Source organism: Penicillium atrosanguineum (assembly GCF_028827265.1).
Source record: "Penicillium atrosanguineum strain IBT 20685 chromosome Unknown utg000002l_segment0_segment0, whole genome shotgun sequence".
NCBI lineage: Eukaryota > Fungi > Ascomycota > Eurotiomycetes > Eurotiales > Aspergillaceae > Penicillium > Penicillium atrosanguineum.
The window spans coordinates 2203985-2224455 of NW_026623134.1; the positions used below are offsets into that span (position 1 = coordinate 2203985).

At 49.5% G+C, this 20471-nt stretch overlaps 6 protein-coding genes across 6 annotated transcripts; 4 read left to right on the forward strand and 2 right to left on the reverse strand.

Moving 5' to 3' along the window:
* Positions 1-52: 52 nt before the first annotated feature.
* Positions 53-3542, forward strand: N7443_002607 (NPA1/URB1 family protein; the record flags this gene model as incomplete). Its single annotated transcript, XM_056882663.1, has 3 exons — positions 53-200; positions 255-2042; positions 2098-3542. The coding sequence occupies 3 exons, from the start codon at positions 53-55 to the stop codon at positions 3540-3542; spliced, it is 3381 nt and encodes a 1126-aa protein (XP_056744504.1).
* A 708-nt stretch (positions 3543-4250) lies between these two features.
* On the forward strand, positions 4251-6519 carry N7443_002608 (uncharacterized protein; the record flags this gene model as incomplete). Its single annotated transcript, XM_056882664.1, has 4 exons — positions 4251-4345; positions 4419-4549; positions 4633-4902; positions 4943-6519. The coding sequence occupies 4 exons, from the start codon at positions 4251-4253 to the stop codon at positions 6517-6519; spliced, it is 2073 nt and encodes a 690-aa protein (XP_056744505.1).
* Positions 6520-8615: 2096 nt separating this feature from the next.
* On the forward strand, positions 8616-9365 carry N7443_002609 (uncharacterized protein; the record flags this gene model as incomplete). The annotated part of the gene is made up of 1 exon (XM_056882665.1): positions 8616-9365. The coding sequence occupies one exon, from the start codon at positions 8616-8618 to the stop codon at positions 9363-9365; it is 750 nt and encodes a 249-aa protein (XP_056744506.1).
* Positions 9366-12186: 2821 nt separating this feature from the next.
* On the forward strand, positions 12187-12624 carry N7443_002610 (SNF2 family helicase; the record flags this gene model as incomplete). The annotated part of the gene is made up of 2 exons (XM_056882666.1): positions 12187-12309; positions 12544-12624. The coding sequence occupies 2 exons, from the start codon at positions 12187-12189 to the stop codon at positions 12622-12624; spliced, it is 204 nt and encodes a 67-aa protein (XP_056744507.1).
* A 647-nt stretch (positions 12625-13271) lies between these two features.
* On the reverse strand, positions 13272-17528 carry N7443_002611 (putative SNF2 family helicase; the record flags this gene model as incomplete). The annotated part of the gene is made up of 11 exons (XM_056882667.1): positions 13272-13595; positions 13651-13827; positions 13883-15085; positions 15196-15283; positions 15330-15426; positions 15489-15646; positions 15703-15822; positions 15875-16047; positions 16103-16123; positions 16172-16832; positions 16897-17528. 11 exons carry the CDS (start codon positions 17526-17528, stop codon positions 13272-13274), a joined length of 3654 nt encoding a protein of 1217 aa, XP_056744508.1.
* A 763-nt stretch (positions 17529-18291) lies between these two features.
* N7443_002612 (ubiquitin-specific protease UBP1) lies at positions 18292-20367 on the reverse strand (the record flags this gene model as incomplete). Its single annotated transcript, XM_056882668.1, has 1 exon — positions 18292-20367. One exon carries the CDS (start codon positions 20365-20367, stop codon positions 18292-18294), a length of 2076 nt encoding a protein of 691 aa, XP_056744509.1.
* Positions 20368-20471: the final 104 nt, after the last annotated feature.

Sequence of the window (20471 nt, forward strand, 5' to 3'; positions counted from 1 at the left end):
ACCCGTGCATCGAAGACCTCGAAAAAAAAATAACATTGTTGCAACCATCCAGATGGCGCACGTTACAGAGCATCCTTTTCGTGCGAAGCGAAGAAAGCTCGATGAGGATTCTCAGGAGAGCAATGAGCCAACAATCAAAAACCCCTCCCAGCTGCGCAACCTGCTCGTTTTCCAGCAGAATCCCGCGGCGTCTAAGCAAGGTAAGTTTTTCCCTCAACAGCCTTCGACCACTAAAGCTAACGGTCTTGCAAAAGGACTTATCAAATTCAAGGAGTTCCTGAATTCTATTCACAACCCTGAAAAGGCGAATGAAAAAGCCCAGAAGCTTCAGGTCCTCAAGGGCTATTGCGATAAGCAAATCTCTCCCGGCAAGGAGAGGGAGGAAGATTCCGTCTGCTTCCCAGATATAATCCAAACCTGGGGCTTGGGCGACAGCGGTAACCATGACTCCCTGCTGACCAATGTACCCTCCGTCCTTGCCATTTTCCTTAAGACCGTTTCCCGCGAGCTTGAATTCCGCGAATTCGGTCTAGCGCTGTGCAAGCATTTGCTGCAGAAAGATCAACTGAGACTCTTCAACCGGGGTCTTACCGCTACCAAGTCTAAGGAACATCTCATCTCGCCTTGTCTCCGTCTTCTTACGGAGATCGTTACTTATGATGGAGGTGCGGTAGCGCGGCAACTCTACAACCGCCGCTATATCACTTTCAAGCGCCTCGAGGTCTTTTTGACACCCAACAAGGCGCAACTTGAGACTTCAGAGGACCAGACCAGCAAGTCAACTCTGCGTCGCAATGCCCAGAGATATCTACTTGCGAATTTGAGGGTTCAACACGAGCTCGAGAAGAGCGACATCATTGAGCAGCACAAGCTCACCCGAGCATTCCTCGACCATATTCGGAAGGACACTCGGGAAATTGCCCTGGAAATCATCAAGTCTATCGAGAGGGACATCGTACAAGATGCCTCGCTGCAGCGCAAGTCCAAGAGCAAGTTTTTCAACCGCTTCAATTTAGAGAAGCTGGTGACCCTCTACGGCTACGATCGCGAATCCGAGGAGCCCAACCCGGAGAACATCTTGATCGCGAATGAGATTCACAAACTTTTGATGAATATCTGCAAGACTGCGGGCCTTGGTGTTCTTCTTCCTGAGACAGGATGGTATCCGGTCGGAACCGATCCCGAGAGCCTGCCCGTTGAGAATGACGACTGCATTGAGTTGGGTCTTGATTCACCCATTTATGTCGATAAATACCAGGAGCACGTTCCCGTTCGGAACAATTCTCTTTCGTATCTTATCCAATGTCTTCGCCCCGACGTGGATAGTCTGCAAATTGAGCTGCTGGTGACAATTTTCAAGGCAGCACCTGAGCTGATCGCCGACTTCTTCTCCAAGAAGACTATGTTTACTGCGGACCCTAAGCCAACTCCCTCGTGGCTGGCTGAGTCCGCCCTCCTTTTCTCCACTGTGCAGTTGCCTGTCCCTACAAATTGTGGCTGGAGAGAAAGAGAGCCCATCCTGCCCCCACCGGTTTCCATTGTCATTGAAAATATACTCCCTCGTCCTATGAGTCAGAAGGTCCTGACTCGGTGTTTGAATCAGAATGCGGAGATTATCACTCTGTTCGCAGTTCGAATCTTGACCCTTGCATTCACCAAATTGCGTTCCGTTCTGAAGATCTTCCGCGCTGAACATGGACAAGCCCAGTTGTTTTGGAACCAGGCTTCCTCCAAGCTGCTTGCTGAGTTCTCCCGCCGGTGCCCTGCCGTGAAGGATGTTATCGTTCTTTTCCGACGAACGGCCAAGGAAGAACTGCAGCAGCAAGATGCCGTCGCGGAGTTGTTGACCTGCTACTACGAAGTGATGCCCGACATTGCGTTGGAGGAGAACTTCGATGTCTCGTTGGTTCTGGTAGACGTGCTCAAGCGATTGGAGGAGCCCGAAGTCAGCTCGGATGATTCAGAGCTTCTTCTTAGTCAATTGCAAAGTGTCCTGCAGATTGCACAGCAGTCTGCCTCCATGCGTTGGTGGCAGAAACCAGGTAGGCGCTTTAAAATCTCGTAATCTATGATATTCTCAAACTGACATCTTCTCAGCTACTATGCAATATTCTCCTTTTACATCGATCCTCAAGGTCCTTGTGGATACCTCAGACAAAGAATCTTCGCGCCGCATCTCTATCCTCTTGAGAACTGTCCTTGCAGAGAACTTTGTTCTTCGAAACTCGCCACAGTCATTCAACTCGTTGTTATCAAGCCTTGAGGACTCCGAAACTGAAACTCTCCATAAGCAGCTGGTTTTCTTCGACAACTGTGTGTCTCGAGTTGCTAAGAAACCTGTCCATTATGTGGACCTTCTTGAGCCTCTATCCGAAGATGCTGCTAACAGGCTGAGCCCACTTGTCCCCGCAATCGTCGAGCAGTGGCCTTTCATCGTCAAGACCGGAGATGAAGTCAATGAACTTACCGTTGGATCATGGATTGCTAAGCTCTTCGCGCAATTGAAGCAGAGTGGTGAGAGCACCAGCGCGTTGAAGGCTGCACGAGATGCTTTGGTCGAGGCCACCGAGACCAAGAAAGTGCGATCTCAGTTCAAGAAATGTCTCAAGGAGACAGAAGATGCTGACGACGAGGACAAAATGGACCTTGATTCTGACCCGGTCCAGCCCGCTTCATCCGGCAAGACCGAGGAAGTGGACCTAGATGAGATTTTCGGATTCCTGCCCACCGAAGGCACAACCCACAATGCATTGCACAAGTGGGAGCGATTGGATGAAGAAGAAGCAGTGGAGCAAGGCCACATCGCTGAGTTGATGCTCTGCTTGTGTTCCGAGCACGAGGAAGTCCGAAGACAGGCATTTTCTAACCTTGCGCGATTCCTGGCAAAGTTGAAGGAGTCCAAGTATGCCGAATGGCGCTGCGTGTATACCCTCATTGGAGAACTGCTGGAAACGGTCAACGGCATTGGTCTTGACCAGCCCATTCCGTGGATCGTTGGTGAATGCGCTTCCAACTGTCTTTCAGTCCTGATCAACCCCCTGCACAAGGTTTATGGCAAGGTCAACAAGTTCTTGCAAAAAGCCCCAGTCTGGGAATTGGAGAAGATCCCCTCGTACTGGATCGACAAGATCTTCCTGCACGAGCCCGAGCTGGATGATGGGTACTTCGACGAGATCGACTGGCTTCTGGGACTCTTCGTGAAGAGTCTTCGCAGCAAGGCTGATATGGAAGTTTACCGTCGCGCCAATGTCTTCGAGCGCATTCTCTCCCTTTATCAGTCCCCCAGCCTTGGTTCGGCGGCCCGGCGTAAGATCCTGCATGTTATCTACCGAGCAGCTCAGGTGGGTGGCAGCACCACTCTGATCACCCGTGCGGCTGTCATCAGTTGGATTCAGCTTCAAATCGCTGAAGCTGACAACAAAGAGGTTGCCTTGCTTTCGGCTTTGGCGCGGACCCTCTATCAGACGTCAGACCGCGAGCGAGTTGATGCCTGGAGCAACGGGACCCTTGAGTCGACGATTGAGACGATCGCACAGGCGTGAAATAGACTTTTGTACCATATTTTGTTCTTGAGAGTTTGAAAATAATCGTTTTCTTATGGGCGCAGATTCGGAACCTCGATTGTGACCTTCTTTCCCTCAACATGCGGGAAGATAATCGTAGTATGTATATCCTATGGGAAACTACTTTCAAGATTTCCTGAGTCTAATGATATTAGCAACTGGCACTTGCCGCTTTATGCACATTGTGAATTTGATTTCTATATTTATTGAGTACACACGTGCACCTGCTAGGCAAGTTTTAAACAATATCACAGGTCCCAGGACTCCAAGAATTCCATGCAAGGTGACTTAACACCACGGGACCCCAAATTTCCAAGGTTCCCCTTTTAAGGATGTAAACCTAGGAACTCACTCTAGACGTCACTTTACTCTTTAACCTAACTACTAGACTATTACTCTCAAGGGCGGTCATTCTTTGTGACGCGGCATCTGGTGGATCGCTCACCGACCTTGGACTCCGCCTTGAACCTCGCCACAAGGTGGCTTACTGCTTCTCCTCACCTAGCGACATCTTTTTCCGACCGCTCCCCCCACACGAACTTCACGACCTTTCACCTTTTACTGTTCTCATCGCCTTCCACAATTATTCTGACTATCTCTGTCCGCTTTCGCCCTTTTACAACCCCCGTGAACCAATGAGAGGATCATAAGTCTTGGACCCAAATCGCACACTCCCTTGAGGCCGTCATGGCGCGACGGTACGAGATTGATGAGCTGTTATGGCTGCGCTCATCTCCTCTCGTCGCAAAACCTCCTGGCCTACCCCCCATTGAGGAATGGATGTATGTTCCTCCTTCTCGATTAGCTGGCCGCCCCCCACGCCCACCGCAAGACTGATCCAGGTGTCTCTCTTAGGCCTCAACTCGACCCGACTACCCAGCAGCGCAAGCAGACTACTCGTGACCCCAATAACCCATCTGAAACAACTCCAGCCAGAAGACCTAGCTTTTTCGAACCTCGCCATATCTCACGGGGCTCCATTTCAGGTACTTCCTATTCCCCGCTAGTTCACCGACTACTTTTACCACCCTTCTCTTGAGTATACGCTAATCTGATGCTGAACTGATAGAGGATATCCTCCTTACCTCACCCAAGAACGTCTTTGCTTCATCTCGAATGGGTAGCAAGGGATCGCTTGATATGACAGATCGGCCAGTACGAACAGGCAACCCAGATGACAGGAACGATCGATTCAACTTCAAGGACCGCTTCTTCAAGGACCGAGAAAATGCAGAGAGCGATGGAAAACTGGCAGGTCTGAACGGTCGCCGTGGTGGAGATAAGGAGGATTGGAATGCTGGACGACCCCGCCGCACATTTGGCCCCGAAGACCCAGATCGCAAGCCCCGACGGAACGGAGAATTCGACCGATGGGAAAGCACGCAAACCCCCTCGCGATCCCACCGACGAGCGAAACCGAGACAAGGATGGCCGCTTCCCTCCCAAGAAGGACGGCCAGCCGGCCCGCTCCAAATTTGAAGGGAGCTGGTTCCGCAATAACGAGAACAGCATTCCCGCGCCAGAGAGCGCCGATGCCGATGATGATAAACCACTACGTAACCGAGAATGGCGCCAGCGTGACCGACATGGCGCAGACCGCGACTGGAACCGTGGTGCCAAATTTGACCATGAGCCCGAATGGCTGGATAGTAACGACCGAGATGAATCTCGACGAGCACACACGCAAGAAGATTTCCAACGCTGGAAAGAGCGCATGAAGGCAGGCTCTGGTGCTGCCCAAGCCTCGGCACAGGAGGAGAAGAGAGATGTGCCGGCCGAATCACACATGGCTGCGCAGAAGCCAGAGGCTCACTACACCGATGGGGAAGTCTTCAGCAATGAACCGAGCGGCCACGCCGGTGCTCCGTTTATGATGGATAACTCTATGGACCGTTTCTTCGGCATGCTGGGAGGAGAGAAGCCGCATGCTCAACAAGAGATCGGAATTCCCATTCCCGTCGAATCGGCCCCGAAGAACCAAGTCTTTGTTGGCAAGCCTGGTAAATCGTCTCGCTTTGCCGGACTCTTCAGCCCGCCACCGGAGAGTCCTTCGAAGGCTCCTGAGTCTCCTGCCCTTCCCATGGCCTTCGCTGGAGCCCCCTCCTCCAACCCTGACCAGGAAGGCTTCCAGCGGATCATCGCGATGCTGGGCGCTGGCGGCAGTGCTGGCGGCAGTCGATCTACCAGTGGCACCCCTAACCAGGTTGATTCGTCCCATCGGCCACGACCCCATTCGATGGTGCATGCCGAGCAGTCTCGGAATATTTCGTCTCCGGCCAGGGATCTCTATCCTCGGCAGGATTATGCAAGTCCTGTGCATGAAAATCCCCTTGTTCAGCTTACAGGCGGCAAAGAACCCCAACCCGGCGAGAGAGAGCATTTGCTCCGTCTCATGCAGCAAGTTCGTGTTGGATCAGGCCCCTTGGGCAGCCCAGCCCAGCAGTCTCCGAATACCGTGGGTCCTCCCCCTGGCCTGATACCGGAAATGATGCCTCGTCCTCCTCCCGGCCCTCCTCCTGGGCTCGGCATTCCTCAAAAGACCCCTAACTTTTTGGACGATCCGGCCATCGCCAATATGCAGCGTCCTGACAGCGAGCAGCTTCGCCGGCGGGCCCCCAATGGGCCTCCCATGGGATACTTCGATGATGTTCCCTTTCCCCAAGGAGGCCAGGGACATATCACTCCTGGTGGTTCTCGCCACCCTCAAGGTCCTAATCAGCCTCCTATGCCACTCCAGAGACCCCCCGGCCTTGAACATTTGCCTCCTCCTGGATGGACCGGCCAGCCTCCGCCCCAGCAAGGCAATGGACCGAGCCCAATGGGCCACCCGCCTGGAATCCCGACTCCTGGTCGTGGCATGAACCCAGGATTCCCACCAGGCATGATGCCCATGCCTGGAAACCCCCTCCACTCAACGACCGACAGGCCTTCCCTCGTGGCCCTCCTCCTGGCATGATCCCTCCCCCCGGATTCATGGGCGCCCCCCCTCCTCCAGGCTTCCCCCCCATGCCCCCCAACCCAGACATGATGGGACTTGGTCCTGGTGGCCAAATACCATTTGGACCTGGTAACCCGGGTCCGCAAGGCCCTCCCACTTCTTCTCGACACCTACTGGAGATGTTCGGCCAGTCTCATGGAGGCGATAGCCGCGGAGGCATGGTGGGCCCACCTCAATTCAGGTAGACTAGGTTCTCATGCAGGCAAGAGCTCTTGAGGCCTCATTCCACCGCCTTACATTTTCCTGCGCATAGTGATTTGTGATTTATCCGTGCAAAAATGTGAAGCAAGCATGTGGCGCAAGGCCCGTCTCAGTCTTGAGTCCGGCCTGGTTACACGGCAACGTTGCATCTTCTCGAGATCAAAGCACCTGTTTCTTATTTATTTTCTTCTTCTTTTCCTGAGTTCCTTTCACGCTGTATTTGCCGATGCCCATCGCCCTGCCTTCCTACTCCGGCCTTAACCTTTGCTTTTCTAGCACCGGCTTGCCCTGTGTTTATTGCTACATACTAAGGGGCTTTACTTTCTGGTCTTTGATTCTCGAGTTGATTCTCCTTTGCTGTGTTTTTCAGGGCCGGTATCCAAGTATTCCGGTGGCCCTTCGGGGATATGGTTGATTGAACTAGTGGTAGTTAGATTGCCCATGTATCTATGATGGAAGGGTCTATGTTTGCTATCCGGTAGATTCTCGCTTCCTTGTTAGATACCTGGGCTGCTTCAATCTATCTATTACTTGGTTGACACATGTTCTTTTCTTGTAGATTTTATGAAAGTACAGCAGTTAGGGACTTGTCAACGAGTACAAGCTTGAAGTGATTCATGACAGGTACGGGTGTTAATAGTAGCCACTAGGAAAAAGTAGCATAAGCTACTTTTAGCAGGCTGAATATGTATTTACTTATTTTCTAGGTATACTACCTCTTTTTTAAGTGGTGGTAGCCGCTTATCAAGCATGATCTTCAACGTATTGCGGGCGAATATCTCCCTATAAACACTAAGAGAAACGAGCTAATATGTAATTACGGTCTACTAGATATTACATAATGTAGTGGTGAAACGCATGACATAATAGATGCAGATGCGGCCTGAGGTGTCACGAATATCTTTGGGCGTATGCAATATTTTCTACATGAAGATAGAGAGCCAGATTACATTAACATTTGTAGAGCGGAGCAGCTCTGGACATGGCTACAGCTAGATATTGACGTCTTTCACAATACACATTCGTTAAATGGGCGTTCATTGAAACTGCAAATTTGGGTACAGTAACTATACGGACTACTATGGCGAGGCCGCTGGCGGACAAGGCGTTGCTCCAATTCTAGCTCAATCCCATGGCTCATACTCTGACTTGAATGAAAGAGACATTAAGAAAGCCAATTCTCAATTCTTCTATGCTAGTATAAAGTGAGCAAGGGGTTGCTGCATGTGCCAACATAGATCTATGATAGCCAGACGGAGATTCCAAAAGGCGGCATCGATCTGGATACAAGTAAAAGAAATCCCAAGGGGAAGACTCACAGTATCTGTTTTTGAGCTGTTCGGGTAATCTACCAGCAAAGTGCTATCATTTGCTATCTTCTCCTTTGAGCACACACCAGCGAAGATACAACGACACTAAAAGCGTGGGACCAACGAGTCTCTCCCAGGCTCACCCAGCACCGAAGTCAACATGACAGATAATGACTACTCCACAAGACTCAACATTGAGCATGGTGTATGTGTCAAACGAACTATTCAGCCTTCCTCCAAGCTAGATGTTGCTAACATGGAGATGCATACAGGCTGCGCGGACTCATATCCCAGACTCGGGCTCTCCGACGCGTGTAAACTCTGAAAGAACATCCCCTAGACACCAGTCTGCCTTGCCATCTCATTCTGGTCAAGAGTTGTCTCGATTCAGGTGGTTCCTAGCCGATTCTCTCCGCCTTCTCCCTTCTTCCATGGCCGGCGTCCAGGCCTTCGAGGGTGGGTGACCCCGAGATTCTGTGAATCATTTTATTGAATCGTGGCTGATCTATCTTGTACACAGTCGACAGCGAAGCGACCACCGAGATGGACGACGCAATTGAAATACAGGAGTCATTTTCAGAACCCACCAGCCCAATTACAAGTCCCAACGCACCAGGTCCTTTCCTGAGTCTCCCAAACACACCCGAACGAAAAGGTTCTGGAATTTGGGCATTCCACAACCCAGGGCAACCAGACTTTATGATCTGGGAAGATCCACAACGTCGCCTGTCTCCGCTCAGACACGCCCCCATGTCGTTTCTTGATGTCGAAGAAGATAAAGAGAACACCTACGCCACCGTCTCAGACTACGACACTTCGGATGGCGAAGAGTCCGCGAGAAACCACCTTGACTGGACACAAGCAGATTTGAGCCCACGCGATGTCTTTGGCCTGCCCGTCGGCTCTCACTTCGGCCCTCTACTGGCCGATATTCCAGGAGGTCGGCGTGCAGGCCATATTTTCAGCCGTGATACTATCCGCCATGATATCTTCAGCCATTCAGCTCCTACTCCCACCGTGACGAATGTTCGACCGAATATGCGAGCGGTGATGCGTGATGAAGATGTCGATGAGGAGTTGGATGATTCCCTGTTCATGACACAGATCCAAGAACTACAGGAGCTGGGAGATGTCTATGCACGGGGTGTTGAGCAACGGGCCTATGATGACCGTCACTTGCCCATGCGCGATGCAAATGTCCAAGGGCAGGCTAATGTCTTTCTGGAGGCACGGCGTGTTACTGAGTATCAGCGGCATCAGGACCGCCGTCGCTATGAAATGGAGGAGGATTAGGTGATCTGTAGCGGTCTTGTTTAAGGGTGCGCAGGCAATGGGCTCGAATATGGAGATATCATGATTTTATCTCCTTGTGTCGATACTTCCAGTTGTGTGGTAGACAGCTATGAGAACAACGCACACTGTGTGAGCCTGCATACAGTCTCGACGGATTGTTAACGAGCATGCTACATCGTCTACTTAGTACCGGAACTGAGAAGGACGACCAGTCAAATCCACATCTACAATAAATAACATTCAAGGCATGGCCAACATGATATGTACAGTCCAAGGAAACAAAGCCTGTGGGTTGGCCACCGTGGATATCGAGGAAAGCATTGCTATGCAACAATCAAACTTAATCAAACTGGTCACAACCGTGCATTACTCCATATCTTCTTCCTTAACATGCACCGTCGTGATCTCTCCCGGCAAAGGGTTGCGTGCCCAGACGCGCAATCTATTAACTTCAGTTAGCATGTACCATCTTCAAACCAACAGGGGGCGTCGCCTCCAGTTGTTCGATCCACCCCCCCCCTGGGTGTAGGCTACTAAGGATGTATTAGTTGGCTCATACTGACACGAGGTGCCGATTGTGAGTCTCACTCGTAGCATTGCTTATAGACCCAGTCCCATTCTAAATCGGGCCAGGAATCGGTCATTATTCGCATGTGGATCAAGTCGAATGGATCTCTCCAGGTCCATTCTCGCAAACATCAACTTCTAATACGCAATTGGGTGGCATCCATGATGCCGGCGACGGAAAAAGATCGACTCCGCGAACCGTCGCTAAGATATTTTAGTGGCGTGGCTTTATTTCGAGTGTGCATGGTATCACATACCAATGGGCTGCACTACGCAGTGACTGGTATCTACTGGTATCTGCAAGATGCATTTACAAATAGCCACGCAATTACGAGAAAACGACACGGGTCAAACTTGCCGCTGGCCATTTCCCACCATACCCCTATAAATGGAGGAGCCGATGGAAGTCGTTTCCCTAAAAGTGTCAACCTTCCGCAGAAGCACGAGAACATGGACAGACGGGGCCCGGCCCACTTACGACTGCCAGTCCTCGGGACAATCGGCATCGTTAATATCAGATTCGAAAATCCTGATCAGGTCACATACCCCAGTAAGTTTGTCGACACCCATTATGTTGCTGAGGGGGAACAACTGGGGTTGGGCCCGAAAGGGGAGATGGTCGCCCAGTGATTGGAGCCGTTGAACGGTCGGAAAAGCAGCTCCGTGTAGCAAAGGCCTCGAGGCTTAACTTGGTTCCAGGCATACTCGTGCTGTTGCACTACACTGGTGTAGATTCGACTGGTGAGAAACATGAGACACGTCTTGTGACGAGGATTGTTTCTCTTACTAAAGAGTTTCCTGAACAGGAAGGAGTCAACCCTAAAGGGCAGTTTAGCCCTATTTATTGCATGCATCATGGGTTTCAATGGGTGCGATACCACCTAGTACCACGCCTGCATAACAATGCATATACAATATGTCAGCAATGAAACTTCCAGGGCCCTTGACTTTTAAAGATTTTTGCCTTGGGTTTTCTCCACCTCTTTCAACAAATCTTGCGAAAGGCCTTGTCAGAAATCCTTTTGCTCATTCTCAATATATCATTTGAGCCATTCTACGGTTCTTGGATTTATGGATTGGTTAAGCCACAAGAGCGGCGGACTTCATCTGGTGTCTACCTCTAGGGCTAGTAGCGAGGTACCCATATCACTCGCACCTTCGTCATATCTACTAAGCTTGAGAAAGAGGGTGAGGGGTGGTATTGTCACCACTTTACCTGGGGTTTAGTGGCAAAGCAAGTGTATGCATGACCATGCTGCCACAGAAGGCGGCAACTGCGGGCTTGATAAGTCAGATATTGAAGAGTTGAGAGAGTGAAAGAAGCGAAGATAGACCAAACACGTACAAGGCGGAAGCCTAGGTAGTACAAAGTACCAAGTACCAGAAGTACCCAGGTGTCAATATCTCTATGAGGAGTACGTTTTTCCACTGGGAGTCATGATTGTACCACCAGGTATTGTCTTCCAAAATAGGAAACATCTTTCAGCGTCTGCCAGTTTTCTGCAGACAATGTATGGTACTCGGAATGAACTAGAAGAACTGTGTAGAACACGGTTGTAACCTACGAGGGTTCAGTTAGCTGATCTTCAGCTTCAATGCAACCTATTCTCTCTATATACAGTCCGATTGGTGCATCGACTACTAGCCTGTACGGAATCCTTTAGGCTGACGCTCTGTTGTCGGTCAAGAGGGATGTTACATGCCTGGAAGTGGGTCTCATCAAGAGCGGAACTGATTTCTTGTAGATGAACGTAGGGTGCTTGGGGTGTTCTAAAGTTTGCTCCTGGGAACTGGTTGGCTCTCCGTGGCCGATCCGCGGTTCAAGGCGTCCCTCAAGTAGCTGGCCGTTGTATGGGTCGTAACTTCAGGATCGTCACGATGTGTAAACAGGAAGACTGAAAGCCTCCCACACAAGGATTTGATGCCGTCGCTTCAAGATATTATACTCGTATTGGTTGGCCGTTTGAGGCTTCGTGCGTGCATTATGTCTATGTACTTGGTAGCGTTCCAGGAACGTCCGAATAGCACTCTCACTGATATGGCCCCCATCTTTTTAAGCTTCTCTCTTAGCTTCGGGGGCCTAATTTTCAGCTTTTACGTAAAAAAGAATACATTCTTATGTTGTTAGCCTTCATCTTGCCTATAAAGAGGGAGGTTATCCTCGCGTTAGCGCTTCTTCCTTGAGCATTCTCATCAACCTTAGTTTCTCAATCATCAAGCACCAACATTCAAACAAACAAATACAACATTTACCATGCGCTTCATCGGATTTGTGTTTGCCCTAGTTGCCAGCACCTCTGTGGCAATGGCTGCACCTGCTGAAACCAACGGGGACGTTTCTGAATGGTCTTGCCCGAATGGATGGAAATATTGCGGTGTATGTTAACGATCTGCTCCAACGGCGATGATGAAGAATCTCTGCTAATGCATTAACACAATAGACCTGTAACGGTACCTCTTGCAAGATTGCCGGATTCAACTAGTAAGACCATGAGTTTCCATTGCGTTGATCTCTGCTAATAGACGGTTCCAGTGCTTGTCAATCTGGTACTAGCGTAAGCATCACGGCTCCGTTGCCATACATCCATTTGAAAACTAATCTCTCCCAAAGTGTGTGGGTCAGGGTGCTGGAGACGGCGCCATTTGTGGTAGCGACGCATTTGGTGATCAGGTCTGTCCGAGGAAATATTAAGGCTGCCGTGTTGTTCCGAGGGCCTATCTGGCGAATGGTATTTGGCAAGCGTTCTAGATTATTTAGTGAAAGAATACTTTAGGTCTACTGGAATACAAAACGCCGCCCGCGTTCGACACTATGTTTTTTTTTTCACGACAGTATCCCGAGGGTCAGCCTAGATTCTGAAAGTTTTTAGATGGTGACCAGCTCACTTGCGCAGACCAGAACTAAAACGTAGGTGAGATAGCGTGGTGGGCACACAACCCTAAGACGTAGATATGATAAAGAGTGGAGAATCTGCCTCGGCCGGGTCTTTTTTGACTGTTATGAGAAATAAGGTTATCAGGGCAGTTAACCTATCAACTAGAAGAAGAATGGATCGTGGAAACAAAATAGAGAGAGTTAGTTAGTTATAGTTGATTTAATCCTAACGCTATTTCTTTTGCGAAAACATAAAGAAAATCAGTTGCAGGCTATAAAAGAGTATAAAAATTAACAGCTGTTTTTCTCGCACTTTTCTCTTCAATCTTTTGGGTTTGGAGAACGCACGGAATGGCTTCATATAGCCAAAATAAACAGATAGTGAAAACGCACCACAAAAGCAATGCGCGGAAAACCATAGCAAATAGCAAAGGGGGTAAAAAAAACTTGGAAGCAATTCTGTATCAGTCTTCTGCATCTCCTTCATTCAAATTGTCCATTGTCCGTCTCTTAGCTCTCCGGTGCAATCTGCGATCGCGTCGGACGAGTTTAATACGGCCCATTCTGTCATGGATGATGTGCCCCATATTCTGAAGAAAGCTCTTGGCCGCACCCGTGTTCTGAAATGCAGCCGCGCCCATGACTTCGAAAATTTCAGTCATCTTGAATTTCTGCATGTCGTGCATTTGTTTGTCGATGGAATCTTGACCATCGAGCGTACCGGTAGCAATTATCCTGAGAACTTCCACATCACGGTCTTGTCCGATGCGAAGCAGCCGGCAGAACGCCTGGAAGTTTGGTTTATAAATCGATCTGATGTGTGCCATTCATTGTACAACTTACCTGCTCATCGTGTGCCATGTTCCACCATCCGTCTAACACAATGCATTTGTTTGCAGCCGTGAGATCAATGGAAGCTCCTCCAGTGCTGGAAGTTGAGAGCAGGATCTTGTATGCGGAGACATTCTGAAAAACTTGAATCCGGTTGTCTCTTTCAATGGCATCTACCTCGCCTGAAATCTGCAAAAGGTCAATACCCAACGAATGCCATCATGGTATCTTTTGGAATACTTACTTTTTGGTAAAGCCACTTCTCCTCCTTACAGATCATTTCGAGAATGCGCAAAGAGGCCCGAAAGTGGGTGAATATAACGATCTTGGTGTCTTTGTCATCTAGAAGCCACTTACGAATGATATCCCTGACCTTGGTCATCTTTGAACCTAGCCAGGTAGCGCCGAGGTGGTACTCTTCGATGAGTGGAATCCAGTCGTCGGTAGACGAATCTTCAGAATCAGAGGACTCATCCCTTTCCTCATCCCGGTTGGAATTACGATTAGCTCTTTGGCTCTTGTTCCTGGAGTTTCTGCCTGCGTTACCCCGTTTTCGCTTCTTTCCGGGGCACAGGCCTGACGCCCGGGGCCCTGTAGCTGCAAGCAGTGACCCAAAAGGGTGGAAGTCAACGGCATTGGGAATTTCTGCCCTGCACTTCAAGCAGACTATTTTCTGCAATTCGGCGACGCCATTCTGGCTGCGAAGACCTTCATAGCATTCCTTGCAGTAAAGATGGCATGAAGTCACGAGGAAGGGCCGGTCAAGTGTGAGCTTTTTCAGGCACTCAACGCACTCCTTAGCAACAATCGAGTCATACTCATCCCAGCTCTCTGCGGCAGCCAAGCGACGTGCTTGCTCCCTGCTAGCACGCTTCAGAGCGATGCGATTTTCGAAGATCTTGCGTTCGACTTTTGTGCAAGGCAGAGTTTCCAGAGAAGCCGTTGCGGGAAATGATCCACTTTTCAGAAGCTCAATAAAGCCCCAGAGCTCTTTCGAATCACGGTCCAAGAAGTCATCTGTCTCCTCTGTCTCATCTTCCAAGGCTGACTCGATAGCGCCTATTAGGGGCTTTACCGCCTTGAAAGCAGTAAGAAAATGACTTGAGAATTGGCGCAGTCGAATCATAGTTTCAAGAATGCATGTGTTTTGCTCTGGGGACAGCATTGATTTTGATGAACTGCCACCGGGGAGCGCTGTGCATGAAATATCAGTATGGAGCCAGCACTCGTCAACATAGATCTTTGACTTGCCATTTAGCTTTTCAATTTGCTTGTTAAGTATTTCATCGTAAATGACCTTCTCAACATTAGAGAACTCAACCATTATCTGCTCTTCCTTAGCACCAGGCATAGGAACAATCGGAAGACAGAAGCATGTGCTTTCAAACGTCCTCCGGCGGTAGAATGGCTCGAGAACTCTCTGGAGATTCACTATGTCTTCATACCCCTGCATTTATGATACACAGTTAGTACTTGCCCGTAAAATTGAAATAGTAATGACTAAATGAGAAGGGTAAATGAAGCCACTTCATCGATGTGGAAACTGTCAATACATACCCTGCTGAACTGATCGTGGAAGCTTTTCTGGAGCTCGCAGTCCCGAACCCCAAGAAAACTGAAATATGGCTGTAAGTCTTCCTTGCTGCTAGTCATAATTAGCAACTCATCTGAGAAGGAAATAATTCACGTACTTATACAAGGGTGTGCCCGTTAATATCCATTTCCTTTCTCCGGTAAGGGCCCGAACGGCTACTGAAGTCACGCTCTTATTTCTGATAGCTTGCGCTTCTGTTGGAGATGGTCAGCAAAACGGTCTTCACTTAAAGCAAAGCAATTAAGGGGTTTTTAACCATCTAGAACGATGCGGTGCCAATTGATTTTATGCATAAGTCCCAATTGGCTCTCAAAGTTGTTCCTCCACCATTCGGCTTTTTCTTCATCAGCCAGCAGAGACTTTGGCACTCGAGATAATGGATACGACCTCCGCACGTCATCGTATGTTGCAAGTCTGTCAAGTATATATAAGTCGAAGAGTCCAGGATACCTTCCATAATTATCACCTACACAATGCCGTGCTGTTTAAAGCCATTGATGTTGTTCATATAAATCCCCGCCACGCGAAAATTCCAGTCCCAGACGGACCCAAGCGCACCGGTATCGAAGCCTAGGGAAATTTGGCGATGCCTGGTGAAGTCAGACAATCGTGTGGTTCTTGAATATTGTGGTGCATACTTACCAGTGACCGCGGGCGTTACCTGGGATTATGACAAGAGTAGGAGCCATCTGTCCGGGTAGATTACCAATACTATCATCAAGAATGCAAGACAGCGTGGTGTGCGTCTTTCCGAGACCCATCATGTCGCACAGCATCCCTCCGCGTGGGATGGTGTCTTCCTTTTCTCGATTGCACTATGAAGGTCAGGATCGTATACAAACATTTTGAACACCTAAATTTGTTATTTACCATCCACCCGGCTCCATCAAGCTAATGATAAGTTAGCAGCGTATCTTGATAAGGCGCTTTTTGGTTTACCTGATGGTTAAAAAGGTTCCTCTTCATCCCGTGCATTATCCATCCGCTCACACCGTCCATCTTTGGAGGATGTTTAAACATTCTCGAAGCCGTAATCAGATTTCTCGCGTCTTTTCTGACGTCCCGGGGGTCAAAATTGGGGTTCTCTTCAATGACCCTAGTGGTGATTTCTTTGAGGGCTGTCTCCTTGTTCAAACTCTCAGAGGTGGGGATTCCAGGTTGATGTGCATTCTTCTGGACAGCTTGGATAGCTGATCCAATTGAAAGCAAATGTTCTAATCTCTGCAGCGGTGCCTCCTTGATTGCACTGCGAGGCTTTTTCCCGGCGGCTGAAACAGAGCCGACGACTTTGTCATTTTCGATTAGCTGGTAAAACAAAGCTGTGAGCTCGTTGTGCCCGCTCAATTTGCGCAATCCCAGCTCCTTAGATCGGGTCATCTCTCGCTCGGAAATATTGATATCCTTTTCTAGAATGTTGTGCCGAGCTTGACGGCTAGATCGTTTCCGAGTTGCTCGTTGGCCACTCACTGCTGCCTTCTTGACAGGCGGTCGAGTCTTTGATGTATCCTGCTTAGAATCGTTATCCTGTTGAGGGATTTCAGCGGAAACAGTTGAGCAACAGAGAGGAGCTTGGAGATCCCTGTCTTCCTTTTCATCATCGCTTAAACAAATGTTAGAGTTTCTTGCTATAATTGTAAAGTTGGGTGGGTGTTCAAGTAACTGACCTTTCAAGAGGTTCATCACTGGAAGAATGATAGAGATCCTCGTCACTGAGAGCTGCGGACATAGACGTATCCGATTTTTCAGTATCCAATTTGGCGCCGTGGAGACCGACATTGATGTCGCCATTCACGTTCTCGTCGTCTGGGTTATCTCCAGACAAGTTATTCCGACGTACGAATAAATCCGAACCGAGCTGACTATTGTAGGTCCAGTTCGCCAAGGCTTCGAATTCATCAGGAATTGTTTGTCTTCCATTCCCAAAGTTTGGCCCTTCATTGTGAGGGTAGACCTGCGAGGCTTTAATCCCATCCAAACTGGACGGTTTTTCCTCAAGGAAACTTTGGTTTTCAGTCCCAAAGTCTGGAATAGCCGAGAGGTGGCATTTGGTCGCTTCGAGAGCATGGGTAGAGTCCTCGTCCTTTTGTACTTCGAGGTCAGCAGTGATGTTATCATTGGTCTCAGAGAGCCCGACAGAGTCCCTGTTGGCAGGGGTCTCAAAAGCTTTATTGGAGATTCCATGCCCTGGGGCATCGTGGACCTCGGCGATGGTCTCGTTCTCCATCGTAGTGGCTGGTAGCAACTGATGACCCTCTGGAGCTTCAGGGACTGCAGTGTCGATGATCTCGTTGTCCATTGTAGTGGCTAGTAGCAGACAATGTAAGTAAAAAGTTCTGGAAAGATTGATATGAGGATAGAGGAGGAGGAAGAGAATTCGTCCTTGACACTATGAACGAATGAAGAGCCACGGGAGTTGGATGAAAGGGAAGATGTGGAGCGGGATGTGGTACAAGTAGAAAGAGTTGAGGCGAAAGCAGAGAATCAAGTAGGCGACAGATGCAAAGTAAGGATGATTTGGAAGTGAGTGAATCTCAAGAGTTATAAATTGCACTCACCGGAAATAACAGGCGGAGAATCTTCCGCCATTGTAACTGACGTCTGAGGAAAGAATAGGAGCATAACTCTGTTGATAGTCACTTTAGTAGGAAGAAAGATCAGGCCTGCGACGTCTGGATTGACGTGGATAGAGAGTTGGGATGGACACAAATGAAACGAGCTAGAGAAATTGGGAGGGAGATGAAGGTTAAGATAGTAAAGGGTTGGGATGGAGGCTCGAAACCCTACTGTTTAGAAGAAGCATGAGAATCAGGTTTCTACGCCCCTGCAATGTTTACAGAAGAAGATCTTGGTGTATGGAGGCCCGAATGAAGTCAATTCTGCCAAGTGAGCTGTTCGTAAAAATACAAGTGTGGAAAGTAAATTCATTTCCCAAATCCCCATATGAACGCCCCAGATGAAATGTGCTTCGGGTATCATTGTGATGCAGTTGCCAGAATATGCGGGCGATGTTTCGCTGACAAGAAAGAAATAAGGAACACGGAAAGTTGACCAGGGCCAGGTCATGATGCAGTGATAGCAGACAGCGAGCCAAATGCGTCGCCGGGATCTTGTCTATTAATATCAACTGCGTTGTCTGTCTTGAGCGATGAGACGGTAGTTTTGATATCCTCAAAAGGCAATGACATGCGGTCTGGAGTCGAGACACTAGTGGCACGAGATGTACTGGACTCGAGATCTGTGGGAGTCGACATGTCCTCGGACATAGTAGAGCTGGAGTTTGACTCGACTTGATCGCACTGCACGGATTCGGAATTCGTAAATTCTTCGGCCTGTGCTGATAGTCCACCGTGGATAGCCTCGTAAAAGAGCATGAATGCACCGCCTTGTGACATCACATTGCCTTCGCTAACCATTTGCACATCGTCATCGCTAAGACGATACCACCGCTCAGGCTTTTCCTTGTCCCCTTCGGCCTGCAGGACCTCGTCCGGGACAGGCGCAGGGAACACCGATGTGGGATATTTGCGGTAGCAGATATAATGCCCGTTCTCGTGCCGGCCGTAATGCGCAATAATGGCTCGCAATTCGTATTGCCTACTGGGAAGACGAACGGACTCGCCTGGGCTAGGAAGCATTGTCTCGGAAGGATTGGTCACCCATCGCTCGATAGCATCCCCGGATTTCTCAGCGATCCGAGTTCCAAGGCACCAGTCATTCAAATCCATAGTCTTGGGAAACTTCACACCGGCAAGGTTCTTTTTCAACATGCCAGTCATCTCATCGAAAAGACTGCGGTTGACATGAATCGCAAGACATTGCGGAGCCCGCGCAATAACAGCCTGCCGCGATTTGGTGGTGGAGACGCGGTTTTTAGAGGGAATATGGCATTTATTGGCCAATGTGTTTTCTGCAAAATCATTATCCTCCAAGGCTGCCTTTACGGCCTCCAGCCTCGCTAACGCAGAGGTCCGTACAGCGTCGGACAAGCCTGCTGATTGTGAATGATCGTCAAGGCCTTCATCCTCCGATAGGCTGCCAAGAAGGTTGTTCAGCTGCTCGTGTGCGCGAATCAATGTGCATTTAGCACACTCTACACCCTCGATGGGTTCCAAGGTCATGTATTGATCCAGGCACTCGCGCACGTCGTATTCGAATTTTCCTCCCAGAGGCACCGTGAGGCAATTGAACGGAATAAGGGACAGTCCTTCTGTGTAGCCACACTTCATGCAACCCACTCGCTGAGCAAGCAAACCCTCGAGAGGGTTGCGCAAAGAAGATTTCTCAATGATAGGATCCGCTTCGTTTTCATCTGTTGCGGGTGCGTTCTGAACAATGTCTCGGAGAATGTTCTCCTCTGGGCCGGTCATTTTGAGTCCCATGTTTTTCGTCTGCCCCCTTGAGGCCTGCTGGACCTCGATATCGATTTGATCCACCACTTTCGAGAAATACTCCTGCGCGTCTTGTTGTTGCCAACTGCTCATAGACTTGAGATCCGCGGGAATCCAGAGCTTGCTACCATAGCTCGACGCGGTATTGAGCAGGTCGATAATCCCTTTGAGAGCCTGGTGTGTGGAGAACGATCCCTTCTCGCCTAACGCATCGACATTTTGACCCAGAAAGGCAGAGAGCGACTTCAGTGAGGCCAGTCCTTGAATGATGCTGTTTTGGTAGCAAGAGTTGTCCCAGTTTCCCAGTCCAGAAGGGACCGCGTCTTTGTTATTGCCCAGGAGAGCACTGCCGAAGCCCGAAAGGGACCGCGATCGCGGGAAGAATGGGAAGGAGTTGTTGTCCAGTCCGAAGATACGCTGCATCGCCTCATGCTTCAGGTGGAAGGTCATCTGCGAAGGCCGCGGGGAGGAGGGGTCCGAGTACGACATGCGGGAATCTAACGCGACGACGAGCCGAGAGGGTGTGAGATAGACGAGGACGTTCCAAAGAAGCCGGATCAGCGAGACTGGCGTAAAACCAAAATGGTCTAGGAGAAAATAGACGGAGAAGATAGCGACCAGGGCATAGGCGAATGTTTGATTGTTTAGCAGAGCCGTGGGCGTGGTTTCATCGTGGGTGCTTCGGCTTGCGTAATAATGAATGGGGGCGTTGGAGTAGATGTCAGCTCCCTCTCTGCGAGCATTCATGGCGGAAGGAGGAAATCAAGAGAGCCGCAGTAGGAAGTGAGCCTGTAGAGCATGGGCCGGGTGGTTTGATCGCGGACACCGTGGAAAGTAGATGAAAGAAGGTG